Genomic DNA, 18,247 nt, shown 5'->3' with positions numbered 1-18,247 from the left:
GCAATATCCACCTCGGGGCCAGTCCTTTCGCGGGAGAGGGAACGGACGTGGCCAAAGGAGGAGAGGGGGCGAACAGCCCTCGACAAAGTGACTCAGCACGCAAGAGGACGCCTACCCTCGTCAGGACCCCAAGGGTGAGGCGCAAAAAAGTGTCATCAGGGGGAGGAGAAAATTCAAGAGCCTACGAGCATACGACACCAGTAGGCGGAAGACTGAGGTTCTACCTTCAGGAGTGGCGGCGTATAACCACAGACAAGTGGATACGGAACGTTGTGCAGTACGGGTACTGCGTAGATTTGGAGAAAAGACCTCCAAACAGGAAACCAAGGGGAAGACTGAGATCGGCCCAAGAACTGGCAATACTCAGAAGAAACGCGGAAACTCCTGCAAAAGGGAGCCATAGAGACAGTGCCGTTCAGAGAACGCAACAAAGGGGTCTACTCAAACTACTTTGTGGTCCCGAAGGTAGACGGAGACCTCAGACCCATACTAGACCTCCGTTACCTAAACAAGTTCATCAGAACGCAAAGGTTCAAAATGACTTCACTGCAGGAGGTTCTGCCACAGATAAGAGAAGGGGACTTCATGGTCACCGTGGACCTCAAGGATGCCTACCTTCACATCCCAATAAACAGAAGGCACAAGGGCCTTCTGAGATTCAACATCGAACAAGAACACTACCAGTTCAAGACCCTGGCCTTCGGATTAAAGTCAGCACCAAGGGTCTTTACAAAATGCCTGTCGGCGGTAGCGGCGCACCTACGAAGGCAGGGAATACATGTCTACCCCTACTTGGACGACTGGCTGGTCAAGGCAAACTCACGCGGAAAGTGCGAGAGGCACGCAAAACGCGTAACAGACACCCTCACAAAACTGGGATTCTCGATCCACTGGGGAAAATCATCGATGGAACCGGAGCAGGTGAAGATTTTCCTGGGGGCAAAGATCAACGCCCGCAACAGTACAGTAGTGCCCAGCGAGAGGAGGACAGAGGCTCTACTGAAGGAGGCGAAGCTCTACCAGAAGGGGCGAGCTCTGACAGTGAGGGCTGTGAGCAAAATGATGGGGATGATGGCGTCCTGTATCCAGCTGGTGCCGAATGTACGCCTGCACATGAGACCATTCCAGGAATGGCTACAACAACAATGGTCACAAGCAAACGGAAGCTGGGAGGATCTAGTGGTTGTTGCGCACGCAGTGCAGGAGGAGATAACTTGGTGGAACAGAGGCAACATAACAGCAGGGAGAAGCCTGACACCACCAATCCCAACAGTGACCATTACCACGGACGCATCGCAGAAGGGATGGGGAGCGCACATGGACAACCTCAGAGTGAGGGGTCTATGGGCCCCAGCAGATGCGGTCCGCCATATCAACTACCTCGAGTTGAAAACAATCCTGCTAGCCCTGAAGGCATTCCAGAGGCACCTGTTCAACAAGAAGGTGTTGGTCCAAACAGACAACACCACAGGCAGACCTCAGCATCACACGAGTGGGAGCTCAATGGCCAGGAGACGGAGAAAATCTTCCGGAGATGGGGGACTCCCACAATAGACCTTTTTGCAACACGCCACAATGCAAAATGCCAAAGCTTCGCGTCCAGGCAACCAGATCAGCTATCCAAGGGAAATGCCCTATGGATAAGCTGGTCGAGGACATTTGCCTACGCCTTTCCACCGATACCCCTGTTGCACAGAGTGCTCGACAAGTGCAGAACCAGCAACATGACCCTGATCCTGGTGGCTCCCCAGTGGGCGAGGCAGACATGGTTCTCACAAATTCAAGAAATGGCACAAGGCGACCCATACAGGTTCGCGAGGAGGAAGGACCTGCTCTCAATGCAAAACGGAGAGGTCCTGCACCCAGAGCCAGAGACCCTCAACCTGGCGGCATGGCTCCTGAAGACCTAGAGTTCGCACACCTAAGATTGCCGCCGAGCACGATGCGAGTGCTACGGGAGGCGAGGAAACCAACTACACGAAAATGCTACAGCGCAAAATGGAAGAGGTTCACTGTGTGGTGCCGGAAAAAGGGCCTGCAAAACAGAATGACAAGAGACTCCAGTACTGAGGTACCTCACACACCTTCTAAAGAGTAACCTCTGCTCGAGCTCACTAAGGGTACACCTAGCGGCCATCGTGGCCTACACCAGAGGTGAAAAAGGTGGAAGTTTCTTCAGCTCGCAGGTGGTGAGGAGATTCATGGAGGGAGCCAAAAGGATGGCCCCCCCCGAAAAGGTTGCCGCCGCCGGCATGGAATCTGAATGTGGTCCTGACGGAGCTCATGAAGGCACCGTTTGAACCCATTCACAAGGCAACACTGCAGACGTTGACTATGAAAACCGCCTTTCTGGTGGCCATAACCTCACTACGCAGGGTGAGCGAGCTTCAAGCACTAACGCTGCAGGAACCCTACATTCAGATTCACAAAGATAGAATAGTCCTGAGAACTGACCCACAATTCATGCCCAAGGTAGTGTCGGCGTTCCACATAAATCAGGCTATCCAGATACCAAGTTTCTTCCAAAACCCGACTACAAACGCAGAAAAGGCACTGCACACCCTCGATGCCAGAAGAGCGGTGATGCACTACATTGAGAGAACCAAGGAACTCAGGAAGTCGAAACAGCTGTTTGTGTCCTTTGCTACTAGCTTCTTGGGTAGACCAGTGACTAAGGGCACCATCGCAAGGTGGATTGCCCTCACTATTCAATTCTGCCACAAACAGGCTGGACAGGAGCTAGCGGAAGGGCCGCAGGCTCACTCCACAAGGAAGAAAGGGGCCACCGTGGCCTTCCTGGCGAACACGCCCATCCAGGACATATGCCTCGCGGCAACTTGGGCATCTGTGCACACGTTCACGAAACACTACTGCGTGGACATTCAGATGAACAAGGAAGCACAGGTTGGACAGAAGGTGCTTCAGCACATTTTCAACGACCAACGCTCATCTACCACCCAGCCGCCACAGAACTAGGAAAACCGCTACAAAATCGATGCACAGCATAGTGAATCCAGAAAGATTCACGCTTCAAAACGAATAGTTTCTTACCTGTCGGTGTAGTTTTGCAGCTTGATCTTTTTGGATTCACTAGCGAACCCACCCACCTCCGCCAGGAAGATGAGGCTGGAGGAAGAGGGGGTAAAATGGAAAAGATCAAACAAATACAAACATACAGATAAAGGGACAAGAAGGATTAATCAATCGCCTAGGGTTAAAAAAAAAAAAAAAAGAGGAAAGGAAAAAAGAACCCGAAGATGGCGCCCCAAAGGTGGGACTTCCGCAGGAAGCACGACTACGTCACGGGAGGTGCACCAAATGGTGTACGTCGACGCCCACCTGGGCTACGAAAAAAAAAAAAAGACTACGAATCCGGACCCAACCACAAGATCGCGGAATAATGCACAGCATAGTGAATCCAGAAAGATCTTCAAGCTACAAAACTACACCGACAGGTAAACTATTCGTTATCTCTGCACCAAATGCAGAACCTCTTCCACTTGAAGGCATAAGACTTCCTCGTGGAGGGTCTCTTAGCCTCCCGGAGGATGTTCATACAGTCCGCTGGAAGATCCAAGTGTTCGTACTGGATGAATTCAGGAGCCATGCCGTCAAGCGAAGAGAGGGGAGGTTGGGATGTAACACTCTCCCCTGGTCCTTGGTCAGCTAGTTCGGTAGGCAAGGCAACCTCCGGTGTGGCACCTCCGACAGTTGGAGTAGATCCGGATACCACCACTGACGGGGCCACTCCGGTACAATGAGGATCATCCGAGCTTTGGTCCTGTAGAATTTATGGATTACAGCTGGGATGAGAGGGAGAGGAGGAAAAGCGTACAGCAATTTCCGTGACCAGCTGATCAAAAGTGCGTTCCCCTGAGATCCCCGTTGGGTGAACCTGGAGGCGAAGACGGGGCATTTTTTGTTTGCCGCGTCTGCAAAGAGATCTATGTCCGGTACTCCCCACAACTGGAAGATCTCTTGAGCGACGTCTTCGTTGAGCACCCAGTTGTGCGCTTCGACGAAGTCTCTGCTGAGGCCGTCTGCCTGCACGTTGAGGGTCCCTGGCAGGTGAACAGCAATGATGGACAGGTTTCTCGCCAGAAGCCATCGCCAGATGGACTGAGCTTCCAGGGACAGGACTCATGATCTGGTGCCTCCTTGCTTGTTCAGATAGTACATAGTTGTTGTGTTGTCTGTCTGAATCTGCACGTGGTTGGTTTGGAGGGACAGATACAAGGATTTGAGAGCTAGATGGACTGCTCGCAGCTCCAAGAAGTTGATGTGACAACTCTGTTCGGTATTGGACCAGAGACCTTGTACTTGAAGCTGGCCCATATGAGCCCCCCCAGCCCTGCATGGAGGCATCTGTGACCACTGTCTGTGTCGGAGGCGCCTGATGGAAGGGAACGCCATGAAGTAGATGGGAGCGTTTCATCCACCATCTGATGGAGTCTTTGGCAGCTTGGTGAAGACAAATGCGATCCTCCCAGCGGCCGGACCTCTGCGACCATTGATCCTCTAGTTCTTGTTGCAGAGGTCGCATGTGAAGACGTGCATTGGGTACAATGTAAATGCACGAAGCCATCGACCCCAGAAGTGAAGACCCTTGCCTGGCTGTGGGAAATGCAGCGGTGAGAAGCATGTGACATTTCTGAAGCATGGATGAAAACCTCTCCTCCGAAGGACACACGCTTGCCTTTGCGGAGTCCAGAGAGGCGCCCAGGTAGTGAATCCGCTGAGTGGGATTGAGGACCGACTTCTTGTAATTGACCTGTAATCCCAGCGAGTGTAGGAGATGGAGGCAAAACGAGAGATGGCTCTGGAGTAGAGCGGGAGTGGAACTCTTGAGGAGCCAGTCCAGATACGGGTAGACGAATATCTTCTGTTTGCGGAGGAAGGCAGCTACCACCGCCATACACTTTGAGAACGTCCGTGGGGCAGATTTGAGCCCGAATGGCAGGACTCTGTACTGATAGTGCCGACGAGAGATCTGAAACCTGAGAAATTTTCGGTGTTTCACTGAGACAGGAATATGGAAGTAGGCATCCTGTAGATCGATGGCACACATCCAGTCCCCTTGGTGAAGATGTGGGAAGATCTGATGGAGAGCCAGCATCCTGAACTTTTCTCTTTTGACAAATCCGTTGAGCAGACGGAGGTCAAGGATGGGTCTGTACTCGTTGACCACTCCTCGTTTTTGAACAAGAAAGTACCGGGAGTACACTCCTTGATTTCTCTGCCGGTGTGGAACCTCCTCTATGGCCTTTTTGGAGAGGAGAGTGGCTACTTCGTCCAGTAAGTCTTTTTTGGATTTGAGGAAGGTACTGCCTCCGTGGGGATACCTGCGGAGGGGGAGACTTGAACCTCGGCAAGTAGCCATGCTGCACAATATTCAGCACCCATCTGTCTTTTGTAATAGCTTCCCACTCTGCCAGGTGAACACTGATACTTCCTCCTACCGGAGTGGCGAACGAGCGCGGAGGAAGTAAGATCTCACTGCTTTGAGGGCTGTTTGGTGGAGGACTGTTGCTGCTTTGCACCACCTTCCTCTGCCACGGCCCCGTTGCTGAAACTGGGACCTCTGTTGATTTTGAGAGTACCATTGAGGTGTTTGAACGTGCTGATGAAAAGCACGCTTGTCGCCCTGCCGAAAGCGCTTGCGCTTTTCCAGCCCCACAGCTTTAAGTGTCCAACTCCGCCTTCATTTTGGTCATTTGATCATCCGCGTGAGCCCCAAACAAGGATGACCCGTTAAATGGCAGATTAAGGATCTTCTGCGCATCAGGTTTGAGGCCCGTCGGCCTTAGCCAGGCTGAGCGTCGAGAGCATATGCCATGTGAATAGCCATGTGCGGCAATCTGAAGCATCAGTAGCCGCACTGATTTGATAGGCGACAAGCCCACCTTCCTGGAGGATTTCCGTAAAATCCTGCCGGTCTTCTCTTGGCAGTTTTTTGACAAATCTGGAGAGGGAGTCCCACAGGGAATGATCATACCGCCGTAGCAGGGCTGAAGCACTAGCCACTTTCATGTGGGAGGCGGAAGTGTTGCACATCCTTCTGCCATACGAGTCCATTTGCTTGCTGTCCTTCTCCGGGGGAACAGAAGACGACACGGAGGCAGAATGGGACTTCATGGCAGCAGCCACGATCACGGAGTCCGCTGGCGGGTCCGCCCTCAGAAAGAAAGGATCCTCAGTCGGAGCCTTATACTTTTTGGCTATTCTTGAGGGCACAGAGCCCACCGTAGCAGGGGTGAGAAATGTGGTCATAGCTGGCTACAACAATCCTGGCACCAAGGGTAGCAAAGGTCTGGGTGCTGACCGGTGATGCAATGTATCAAAAATGATTGAAGTGGATGCCAGAGGGGTGTGCAGCGTGATTCAGTTTCTGCGCACCTCTACCCAGGACGTCAGAGTAATGTCATCAACTGGGGACACTCGTGACGGTGGTGTAGAAGAGAAGGTCTGAGTAGTCCCGGACCGAAGACCTTGTGGACGAAGACCGGGTGGGAGATCTGGTGTGCCGCCTCTTGAGGGGGCGGTCGCTGTGGCGAGCCCTGGACCCTGATCTGTGCTTTGACGGAGATATGGGCCTTCTGCGTGAAGATGAGCGGTCCCTGGATCGAGACCGGCGTGGGGAAGGAGGCCTTCGAGTACCCTGAGGAGACTTGCTCCTGTGTGGAGAGATCCTGGAGGGAGAGTACGTGCGGGAAAAGTCCGAGCCCGGACTTCTGCAGTCACCTGGACCCACACCCTCCAACCAGCAAGGAGAAAGTCCAAACTTCTCTGGTGCCTTAGGGGAGCCGTCCGGAGAGATCAATCAAAGGCATTTATAACGCGCACTACTCACCCGGAGGGTCTCAAGGCGCTTGGGGGGGGGGGGGGGGGGGGTGTCCGCTACTGTTCGAACAGCCAGGTCTTGAGCTTCTTCCTGAAGGAGAGGTGGTCTTGGGTCAGGCGTAGGGAGGGAGGGAGGGAGGGAGTTCCAGGTCTTGGCGGCCAGGTGGGAGAAGGACCTTCCTCCTGTTGTCGCTCTTCGGATGCGGGGGACGGCGGCGAGGGCGTGACTGGTCGATCGGAGATGGCGTTTGGGAGCGTAGAAGTTGAGGCGGCTGAGGTAACTCGGGCCTTGGTTGTGTAGGGCTTTGTGTGCGTGGGTGAGGAGCCGGAAGGTAATTCTCTTGTTGACCGGGAGCCAGTGCAGGTCTCAGGTGTCTGGAGATGTGGCTGTGTCTGGGGATGTCGAGGATGAGGCTCGCTGAGGCGTTCTGGAGCTTAGCGGTGGTTCCGGCGTAGAGGGCGTTGCCGTAGTCCAGACGGCTGGTGACGAGGGCCTGGGTGACCGTCTTCCTGGTCTCGGTGGGGATCCACCAGAAGATCTTGCGTAGCATGCGCAGGATGTTGAAGCATGACGAGGAGACGGCGTTGACTTGTCTGGTCATGGAGAGGGAGGAGTCCAGGATGAAGCCCAGGTTGCGTGCGTGGTCTGTCGGTTTGGGTGCGGTGCCCAGGGCGGGGGGCCACCAGGAGTCGTCCCAGGCGGAGGGCGAGGAGCCCAGGATGAGGACTTCCGTCTTATCCGAGTTCGGTTTCAGGCGGCTGTTCTTCATCCATTTGGCTACGTCTTTCATCCCTTGGTGTAGGTTGGCTCTGGCGGTGGCGGGGTCGTTGGTGAGGGAGAGGATCAGCTGTGTCGTCGGCGTAGGAGATGATGTTGAGGTTGTGTTGGCGTGCGATGGCCACAAGGGGGCTCATGTAGACATTGAAGAGGGTGGGGCTGAGCGAGGAGCCTTGGGGAACGCCGCAGATGACTTCTGTTGCTGCATATCTGAACGGGGGTAGGCGAACTGTGTCCTTCCAACGAGGAAGGAGATGATCCAATCCAGTGCCTTCTCCTGGATTCTGACGTTGTTGAGGCGCTGCACTAGGGTGCGGTGGCGGACTGTGTCGAATGCCGCGGAGAGGTCTAGGAGGATGAGGGCAGCTGTTTCTCCGTTGTCCAGCAGGGCTCGGATGTCATCGGTGGCAGCGATGAGGGCGGTTTCGGTGCTGTGGTTGGCCCGGAAGCCAGACTGTGAGGGGTCGAGGGATCCGTTCGTCTCGAGGAAGGCGGCCAGCTGCTTGTTGACTGTCTTCTCGATGACTTTGGCTGGAAATGGGAGGAGCGAGATGGGGCGGTAGTTCTTGAGTTCAGTGGGGTCCGCTGTTGGTTTCTTTAGAGCGCTGAGATCGGCGTGCTTCCAGCTCTCCGGGAAGGTGGCGGTGTCGAAGGAGGTGTTAATGATGTCCCGCAGGTGGTGTGCGATGACAGCGTCTGCCTTGTTGAAGACGTGGTGAGGGCAGGGGTCAGTTGGGGATCCGGAGCGGATGGAGTTCATCGTGCGGATGGTGTCTTCGGTGTTGATCGGTGTCCAGGCGCTGAGGGTGGTGGTGGGGGGCGTTGGTGCGGTCGTGGGGGGCGTTGTTTGTGTGCTGAAGCTGTTGTGTATGTCGGCGATCTTGTTGTGGAAGTACGAGGCGAGGGAGTTGCAGAGGTCTTGCGATGGGGTGATGTCGTTGTTTCCGGCGTTGGGGTTGGAGAGCTCTTTCAAGATGAAGAGTTCCTTGCTGTTGTGTGCGTTGTTGTCCAGGCGGTCCTTGAATGCTGTTTTCTTGGTGGCGTGGATCAGTTGATGGTGCTTTCGGGTGGCGAGCTTGAGGGTAGTCATGTTGTCCGGTGTTGGGTCTCTTCTCCAGGCTTTCTCGAGGGCTCGGCAGTTCTTCTTGGAGCATTTGAGTTCGTTGGTGAACCAAGGGGCCTTCTTGCTGCCGGGTCTGCTGGGCGTGGTCCTCAGAGGGGCGAGTTCGTCCGCGCAGTTGCTGATCCACTTCGTGAGGTTGTCGGCGGCCTGGCTGGGGTTCGCTGAGCTGGCGGGAGGGTGCTGGCTCAGGGATGCGGCGAGTTGGTCGGCTGTGATCTTGTTCCAGCTTCTTCGTGCAACCTGTGGCTGGTGGTGGATCGTGGTCCTTCTGAAGCTGAAGTGGATGCAGCTGTGGTCCGTCCAGTGGAGTCCGGTGGCGTGGCTGAAGACTATGTCCTTGCTGGATGAGAAGACTGCGTCGAGTGTGTGTCCGGTGAGGTGGGTGGGGGTGGTCACCAGCTGCTTGAGTCCGAGGTTGTCCAGCAGGGTGGTGGTGTTGCGGTCGTTGTCGTTCTCCAGGTGGAAGTTGAGGTCCCCGAGGAGGATGTAGTCAGCGGAGGGGAGGGCGTGCGGGCTGATGAAGTCGGCGATGTCTTCGCTGAATGGTGTGCGGGGTCCCGGGGGTCGGTAGATCAGGGTGCCTCTGAGGGTGGTCTTGTGGTCGGTGTGGATCTGGAAGTGCAGGTGTTCGGCGGTTGTCAGGGTGTCGTCTGTGTTGGTAGTGATGCGGATGGTGTTCCTGTGGATGATGGCGATGCCTCCTCCGGTCTGGTTGCCGCGGTCCCTCTGGGTGATCTTGTAGCGCTCTGGGATGGCGATGTCGGGCGCTGAGGAGGCATTCATCCATGTTTCCGTGAGGAAGGCGACGTCGGGAGCTGTGGTCTCGGAGGTTCCAGAGTTGGACGGCGTGTCTGTGGACGGAGCGGGTGTTGAGCAGGATGCACTTCAGGTGGTTGCTGCTGGTGTTCGGCTTGGTGAGTGTTGGTGCAGTGCAGGTCCGCATGCAGGTGAACTTGCAGGAGTGGCAGCTGAAGGGTCAGTGGGTGCGTCTCGGGGTGGCTCGGTAGCATCCTGGGATTCGGCCGGTGTTGAGTGCGTTGAGGGTGGCGGCGTCGTAAGTCCGGCTGGTGGGCTGGGGTCTGCGTGTGCCAGGGGTCCTGGTGCGGTCCAGGCGCGGACGGGCGTAGACGGGCTTACCTTTGGCGCACCTTCGGTGCTCCCGCTGCGCGGTCGCTCAGGGGGTGTCATAAGAAGGGAGCCAGGATGGAGGGTCTGCTGGGAGGCGGGGAGCGCGGGGTCGATCGGCAGGCGGGGGGGGGGGTGGGGTCGCGGCAGGGAACGGCAGGAAAACCTATGCGGGCTTGGTGGGCGGCGGCTGGGGCGCCGGGGATCCGAGGTCGGGCAGGCAAGGAGGCAGGCAGAGCACGATATGCAGGCCTGGAGATGATCGATCCCCAAAAGATCTAGATCTGACTCTTCTCTCCGTTACCACTGCAGCTGGATCCTTCGCCGTTGAACCCCTCGACGTCTATGACGTTTGCGTCACCATTGGTGCCAATTGCTAAGACTGGCGTTCAGTCCTTGACGGCGGTCTCTACGCCGAGCGCCTACGGCGTTGCAGAGACATAGACGTCAACCTCTGTCGCTGAATAGGTGCCTGAGGTCGCCCTGATGACGTCGACCTCTCACGACGGCGACCTGGCGATCTCGACTTCGATCTCTCCTGACGTCGCACTGGCGACTTCGACGTCGACCGTCCACGACGTCGACCTGGTGACCTCGTCTACCTTGCATGTCGCCGAGTGGGGGTTTGTCTTAACGTTGAACGACCCACTCGCGGCGAGACGTACGTCTCCGCATCTCTCGACGCCGACCCCCTCGGGAGGCGGAGAGTGTCGACGGAGACAGTCCAGATCTCACTGGACTAACAGCCTTCGAGCCCGAAGGGCTGCGCCTCGACGCCGACTTACTTCTTCGCGGCGGAGAATCTTGACGTCGAGATGAATCCCTCGACGCAGAAGTCGTCATCTGCTTCTTCGATGGTACCGTCGACGGCCAATCTCCTCCAACCTTGGTCTTCCTGTAGTCAGGAGTGGTATGTCGCCGTTTTTGAGATTGGGAAGCTGAAGAAGGTGGTCTTGAGGATGAATGGTCGCCTTCACGACGGCTCCTCCTTCTCCAGCTGGGCATGTAGCTTAATGCGCTCTTTATCTCGCAGAGTGCGCTTGGAAAACTTCTGGCAGTGGGGGCACCGATCAGGCTTGTGTGAAGTTGGCAAACACACAATACAGTGTGGATCCGTCAGTGCAATCTTATTGCCACAGGAAGGGCTTTTCCTGAATAAAGCAGGCATTCTGCTGGAAAAAATTAGTAATTTCTTCAGGAAACCAGCAGAATACACCTTCAGGAGACAGAAAATATCAATCAGAAAAATCTGAATTACCAAACTTTCAGTCAAAAAACTGACTAGCTCAAGCTCTAGGATCCTCACAGAAGGAGCCGGAAAAAAGAACTGGCCCAACTGCCACCTGTAGTGCATCATGGGAGCAGGGGATCTCCTGCAGGTCTTAAAGGCACGGTCCCCCTACTCTAATGCCTTAAAGGCAAGGTGTCAGTTTTCTTTGTTTCTTGATACTCTACTGCAGCCTACAGGCAAATGCCTGCAATTACAGGTTTGCTTTATGGCAAAGCATTGTTGTGTGACAATTGGCTTGGTGCTTCCTTTTCCTTGTGGGTTAGGGGGTACTACAATACAAACCTATGTAATTTACAGCCTTGCCATGTTTGAAACATTTTTAGGCTGCATGTATGTTTTCACATATGCATATATGTATTTTCTATATGCTCCAGGATCCCGCACATGGGCGGGGATTATTCATAGATTATGACTATTGAGGAGTATCCCCTGGATGAGAAATTGATAAATATAACAAATGTATTGTAGAGCACAATGAACTACAGGATAGTGGATGCTACATTTGACGTTTGATATTTCATCTACATTATAGTGATATATAGCCATAAGGAAGTGCCATTGTGGCTTAAATCGTGTTGCTTTTTTAATTTGATTTGTGAAGCAAATTTAATTACTCCCCACCGCATCTTCTGCCATGGAAAAAAGGCTCAAATTCGTTTTTTTGTGTTAGTATAAAGTGTTGCCCAAACTTAAAGAAGCGGTGTATGTGTGGTGTTAAACTTGTTCTAGATAATCCTTGCACTATTGTCAAATGATTAATTCAGTCTGTTTTTCTATTCAGATACATCATGGGTAATGACCCTGCCAAATGGATGTCCATTGATCCAGAAACGGGCATCCTAACTGGAAACGGTAACCTGGATCGCGAGGACAAAAGATATGTGAACAATGACACGTACACCGTCGAAATTCTGGCTATGGATAATGGTATGATTTTGTTGGCACAGGGGCTTCTGCACATGTTTTTAAAAGCAGTCTTCGGTTACTACATAGGTCATACAATTAAAACAGAAGTTAAAGTTACATTCAAGGCATGTATGGCTGTAGATGCACATGATGTGTACAAGTTGTTTCCTTCAAAGGAGACTTTTTGAGTCCGTAGGGTTTGAGGCATGTGGGCTGCTGAATTCATATATGTGCATAGATCGCCGCCTAGTGTTGGGTCCGGATGTTTGCACGTTGTTGTCCTGGAAGAGTCTTCGAAGTATCACTAGATAGGTGACTCCTCCCCTGGACCACAGTGCGCATGGGCATACTCTCCATCCTTACATTGTTTTTTTCTGCCATTGGGTTCGGATGTGCTTATCTTAGCTCAAGTTAGGAAAATTTAGTTTTAGGCCAAAAGGCCTTTAGTTTTCGTCGGTACTGTTCCCGTTCGGTATCGACTGCTTTCTTGATTAGTTTAGAAACTTCTTCCAGCCTTTCGGATCCGTTTGATCCGAACATCGACCTTACATCAACGATGGAATCGAGGACCCCATTCAAACGGTGTCATGTATGCCACGCCAAATACCCACACATCGACGTCCACCCGGTATGCAACAAATGTCTCTCACCGGATCACGACGAATCGAAATATATGGCCTGTGCCCCATTCCGATCGAAGAAGACTCTCCGGAATCGACGGGCAGTGAGATTAGAGGCGCAGCAATCTGCGCCTACCCCGGCCAACATCTTCAGCACCGAGGACGAGGATGTAGAGCGTGGAAGAAGTAAACTCCAGCCCCACTTCCGAACACGATTCCCGATCGGAAGACGCCAATGAAGTGCTTTTTCACAGGGAAGAAGCCATCGATGAGGTAGACTACGATGAGGCCTTTGGGGCCGAAGAAGATAGCTCTAGCGAAGAGCCAGGCCTACCCGTCGATACGGAGGCCGTCAAAGTGCGTCATTCTACGGCTCGGGTCGAGGGATCGCCTCCGGGCCTTACCTGAGATCAATCCCAAAGTTCTTCGGCCCCGGCCTCGAACATCCAGCACGAGCCATCATTACCAAAGACGACTGGATTCCCTTCTACGAAACCGAAACCAATCGTCGCACCAGTTCCACCGAAACCAAAAGTGAAACTGGCCGTGATCGGCTCGAAGCCCTCGAAGACCTCCACTCCTTCGATGCCAACAAAGACCGTCTGCTCCGAACGCACTAAGAGGGATTTCGGCGCCAAACTCACTGCAGCGGATATCTGTACCAACCTGAAAAGGAAGGCCCTCGGTCCCACCAAAGCGCCTCGGCCCCTGGCACCGAAGCAGTCGGCCCCGACCACCAAAGTAAAAATGGCCGCTCCATCTGCGTCCACTTCGAAAACGGCGGCACACGCCAAGTCATCGACTCCGACGACTGCTGATACCTCTTCGGATCGATGACCCTGTGGCTCCAAAGCAGTCGACTCCTACCTCCACAGTACCGACCGGCACCAAAGAACCTTCGGCGTTCTCGGTGCGACAAGTCGCGGCGTCGTTGCAACGCATCAGGGAACGGGCAGCCCTCCGATCCACGTTGGGCCCCGACACGAACAAGGCTCCAAACGCACCCTCGGCGCCAACCAACATCACTTTTGGTTTGCCGCCATCCACGGTGCCGAAGATGTTCGAGATCCGAACACGTGTCCGCCAGACAGTCCCCCTCTACTGGACACTTGCCTTCTGAGCCTTCACAGCCACAATTCATCGACGCCGACACTGGCAGACTGATGCTCCGCAAACGGAAGTTCAAGCCAGAGAAGGGCTTGGACTGCCAGCAGTCGGAACCGGTTCTGTATGAACGCTTGCAAACCTCCTATCAGGATCCCCAGTCCTTTTTTCCTACGCCTTCCGACACAGACGCAGTGGAGGACTACATGGGTGATGATACCACCTACCCTGGGGATGTCAATCCTGATGAGCAGCAGGACCCAGATCAAGCATGGGATGACCCTACAGACCAGGGTACCGCGCCAGATACCCAGGACACGCAGCTTTACAGCGCCAAAACATCTCCCACAGAGGACACTGCTGCCTTCAATGCCCTCATAGAACGTGCTGGTGCCAATCATAGAGTACAACTCCACTCTGACACTGTTGAAGACTTTAGTGGACACTTTCGCCTCCTCCGAGAGAACTATCAAAACTTTGCCCATGTTGAAAGGTGTTCTCAAACCTGCAAAGGACATTTTCAAAGAAACAACCAGGGCACTGGTGCTAAACCCCAGGATTGAAAAATATAAGCCTGCGCCCGGAGACCCTATTTACATTAGAGGTCAGTTACCTCTGGACTCCATGGTGGTTGCTAACGCTCGCAAACGAGCACACTCGCAAACAGGTGATGCTCCTCCCCCAGACAAGGAGTCCAAGGTGCTGGAGACCTCAGGCAAAAGAATTGCAGCTCAAGCAGCAAACATCTGGCGCATGGCCAATCCTGGCCCGCTATGATCGTTCACACTACGACACGCTAGAATCGCTACTCCAGCATCTGCCAGATGAATACAAAGAGGCAGCGGAGCTCCTCATCAGAGAGGGACAACTCCAACGCATCCATTAAGTGCGCACTGGATGCTGCCGACACAGCAGCAAGGGCAATTAACACCAGCGTCATGTTACGCCGACACGCTTGCTTAAGAATCTCAGGATTCAAACCACCAGTCAACCCCGACTACTTATTCGGCCCAGAAGTTGACACCACCTTAGAAAAAATAAAGAGACACGGACACTGCGAAGTCAATGGGGGCTCTGCAAACGCAGCAATTTCGTAGTGGCTCCTTTCGTCGCCCCGGGAATAGAGGAGCAGCTAGAGGCCAGGGGTCACAGCAGCAATACACTAAAGGGGGCACACAGAGTACCTACGATAAAACCAACAAAGGTGGATATCGTGGCTCCAGCACCAAGGGCAGAGGGCGTGGTTACGGCAACACCAGGTCCTCACCCAAAAACAAACCGTGACGCCCTCTCCCTTCCCCCCCGACCACTTAACACCTGTCGGGGGGGGGGGGGAGGGGGGAGGGAAAGAGACTCCAGCGGTTCCTGTCCACGTGGAAAACCATCACCACAGACGGGTGGGTCAGGGACATTATCCAGCACGGTTACTGTCTCGAATTAACCTCCACTCCACCCAACATGCCGCCAAAGCACCGTCCTATGTCCGTAGAGCACTTAGCATTATTGCAGCAGGAAGTGCTAAGTGTGCTGCAAAAGGGTGCAATAGAGGTCGTGCCAGTCAACCAGCAGGGGACAGGGGTGTACTCTCTGTACTTCTTAATCCCAAAAAGGACGGTTCGCTCAGACCTATACTAGACCTGAGACCCCTCAACCACTACATTCTGTCAGAGCATTTCCATATGCTCACCCTACAGCAGGTTCTCCCGCTGCTCAGCCAGGGAGACTTCCTAGCCACACTAGACCTCAAAGATGCGTACTTCCACATACCCATACACCCATCACACAGGAAATATCTCAGGTTCACTATTCAGGGACAGCACTATCAATTCAAAGTCCTCCCTTTCGGCGTGACAACCGCACCCAGGGTTTTCACCAAGTGCCTAGCTACAGTGGCTGCACAGCTACGGAGACAACACATTCACGTCTACCCTTGCCTGGACGACTGCCTTGTTCAAGCAAAGTCAGCCCAGCAATGCGCCAACCACATGTCCCTCACCATCCTCCTTCACAGTCTGGGATTCTCACTAAATTACCCAAAATCACATCTCCAACCCGCACACTTACGACAGTACCTGGGCGCGACCATAAACACTCTGGCAGCCACAGCTCAGCCAAATTTAGTGAGGATCAACAGCATGCAACTGCTGATCTCAAAGTTCAAACCTCAACACTCCCTTCCTGCGCGAGTGTTCATGCAGTTGATAGGCATGATGGCCTCCTGCATTTTCATAGTCCCGCACGCGAGACTACATATGCGCCCGCTTCAGGAGTGCTTGGCACGTCAATGGAATCGGGCTCACGGGCAATTAAAAGACCTAGTGTTGGTGAGCGGTCGGGCATACAACTCTCTGCATTGGTGGAATCCACAAAACCTTTGCAAGGGCCGACCGTTCCAAGAGCCTGTTCCACAAATAATACTGACGGCGGACGCCTCTCTCCAGGGATGGGGAGCTCATGTACTCAATTATACAGTGCAGGGACTATGGACGACGCAACAAAAGAAGATGCACATCAACCTTCTGGAACTGATGGCAATCTTCCTAGCCATGAAGGCATTCAAAGTACACCTGTGCAACAAAGTCGTGTTGATCCGGACGGACCACATGACTGCCATGTGCTACATACAGAAGCAGGGAGGAACACACTCTCCACAGTTGTCTCATCTGGCTCAGAGCATGTGGAAGTGGGCCATTCAGAGGAACATTCCTCATGGCGGAACACCTCCCCGGCAAGGACAACCAGATGGCGGATCTGCTCAGCAGACACAGCCACCAGATGCATGAGTGGGAACTACATCCGTCCGTTCTCAAACAGTACTTCCAACAGTGGGGTCATCCAGAGATAGACCTATTCGCCACAAACGCAAAATGCCGGAGCTTTGCCGCCAGGTTCCCACATCCAGTCGCAGGGCAATGCGATATGGATGAACTGGTCAGGCAGATTTGCGTACGCTTTCCCCCCAGCACCATTAATACCGCTGGTGGCACGCAAACTGCAACAGCACTCACTGACACTCATCCTAGTTGCTCCCACATGGGCGTGCCAGCCATGGTACACCACCTTTCTAGAACTTTCCGTGGTGCCGCATCAAAGGCTGCGGATCAAACCTGCACTCTTAACGCAGAACCATGGCAATTATCCAGTATTAGGGTATCTTTCATAGATTCACATGCCTGAATCATTCCCCGTCGTCGGGAATGGGAGTCACCGGTAAATAACAAAGTAATGTCCAGAAGACATAAGACAGTCATAGGCCTCAGAGGCCTTAGCTTAGTAAGCTATCCACGTCCTTATGTAAAAAGGACCAAATTTTGGCCAGAGCCAATCAGCTAACACCACCCTCTAGAACCTTCCTGGTAGGAGCTCTAGTCCCTCAGATTTTCTACCGCACGTCGTGCTAAGGGAGTCTCCACTGAGCTCTGCTCATTTCTTTGGATTTGACAGCATTTCTTCTCAACATTCTGGATTTTCAGCATGGCTGATACACCTAAGAAGGGTTTATTCAGGCCCTGCGCCTCTTGTGGAAAAAAGAGGCTACATATCGACGACCAACACAAGGACTGCTTGTATTGTCTCTATCCCAGTCACAGTTCTAAGGACTGCAAGGTATGTCGGACTTTCTCATCTAAGACCTTGAAAGACCGAGAGGGGCGCCTTTTAATCTGGCTGCAAAGGCTAAAGGACAAGGAGGATGTGGCCTCTGAGGAGAGTGAGAGTTCTTCAGTTGCGTCTCACTCCTCATCTAAAAGACCAAGGGTGGCATCGCCGGGCCCTTCGTCGCAGCCACCTCAAAAGAAGACGCAGAAAAAGTCTTCAGAGGTCCAGGATTCGCCTGTTCCAGGGAGCTCGTCTCCTAAGGTGATGCCCCACACCTTCAAAAAGCCTATTGCCACCTCGTCGACAACAATGTCGACAGTAGCGTCGACGAGAAAATCTCCTTCGACAGCGATTTCAGTTACATCGTCGACGACGACTCTATCGACGACGACATCCCATTCCATGTCCTCGACGACGACAACTCCATCGTCGACGGCAGGCAAGTCAATCCCGTCGACGTTAGCCATAAAAAAGGCGTCGTCGAGTAAGCTGTCGACGGGAGCGTCGACGACGACGACACCGTCGACGAGAGCTTCATCATCGCCGACGTCAACATCGTCGACGAAGCTATCAACGACGAAGACACCGTCGTCGACGAAGACACCGTCGTCGACGAAGACACCGTCGACGAGAATATCACCGACGACGCCGTCGTCGACGTCATCGTCGACGAGGAGACCGTCTTCATCATCCTCGTCGTTGACGACTACCCCGACGACGATCCCGTCGACGGCATTGATACCTGTAACGTCGGTTACAGCTATACCATCGAGCCCCTTGAGGAGTATGGACACGGACGACCAGAGTACATTTGTGCATGTACAAATAACCAAGCGTGCATTGACTCCGGCCCTCACTTCGCC

The 18,247-nt window shown here is 53.7% G+C and overlaps 1 protein-coding gene across 1 annotated transcript in view; it reads left to right on the top strand.

The window, feature by feature from the left end:
* The window catches only part of LOC146776372 (B-cadherin-like), a 234,340-nt gene that overhangs the window by 190,387 nt on the left and 25,706 nt on the right, over positions 1 to 18,247 (top strand). The window contains exon 21 of the mRNA XM_085639278.1: positions 11,939 to 12,084. Coding sequence (XP_085495404.1) covers positions 11,939 to 12,084 — 146 coding nt within the window. The remainder of the gene's footprint in view (positions 1 to 11,938; positions 12,085 to 18,247) is intronic.

The sequence above is a fragment of the Triturus cristatus genome, chromosome 12 (genome assembly GCF_964204655.1).
Source record: "Triturus cristatus chromosome 12, aTriCri1.1, whole genome shotgun sequence".
NCBI classification, from domain to species: Eukaryota; Metazoa; Chordata; class Amphibia; order Caudata; family Salamandridae; genus Triturus; species Triturus cristatus.
The sequence above is the reverse complement of the archived record's forward strand: the minus strand, read 5'-3'. Positions and strand labels throughout refer to the sequence as shown.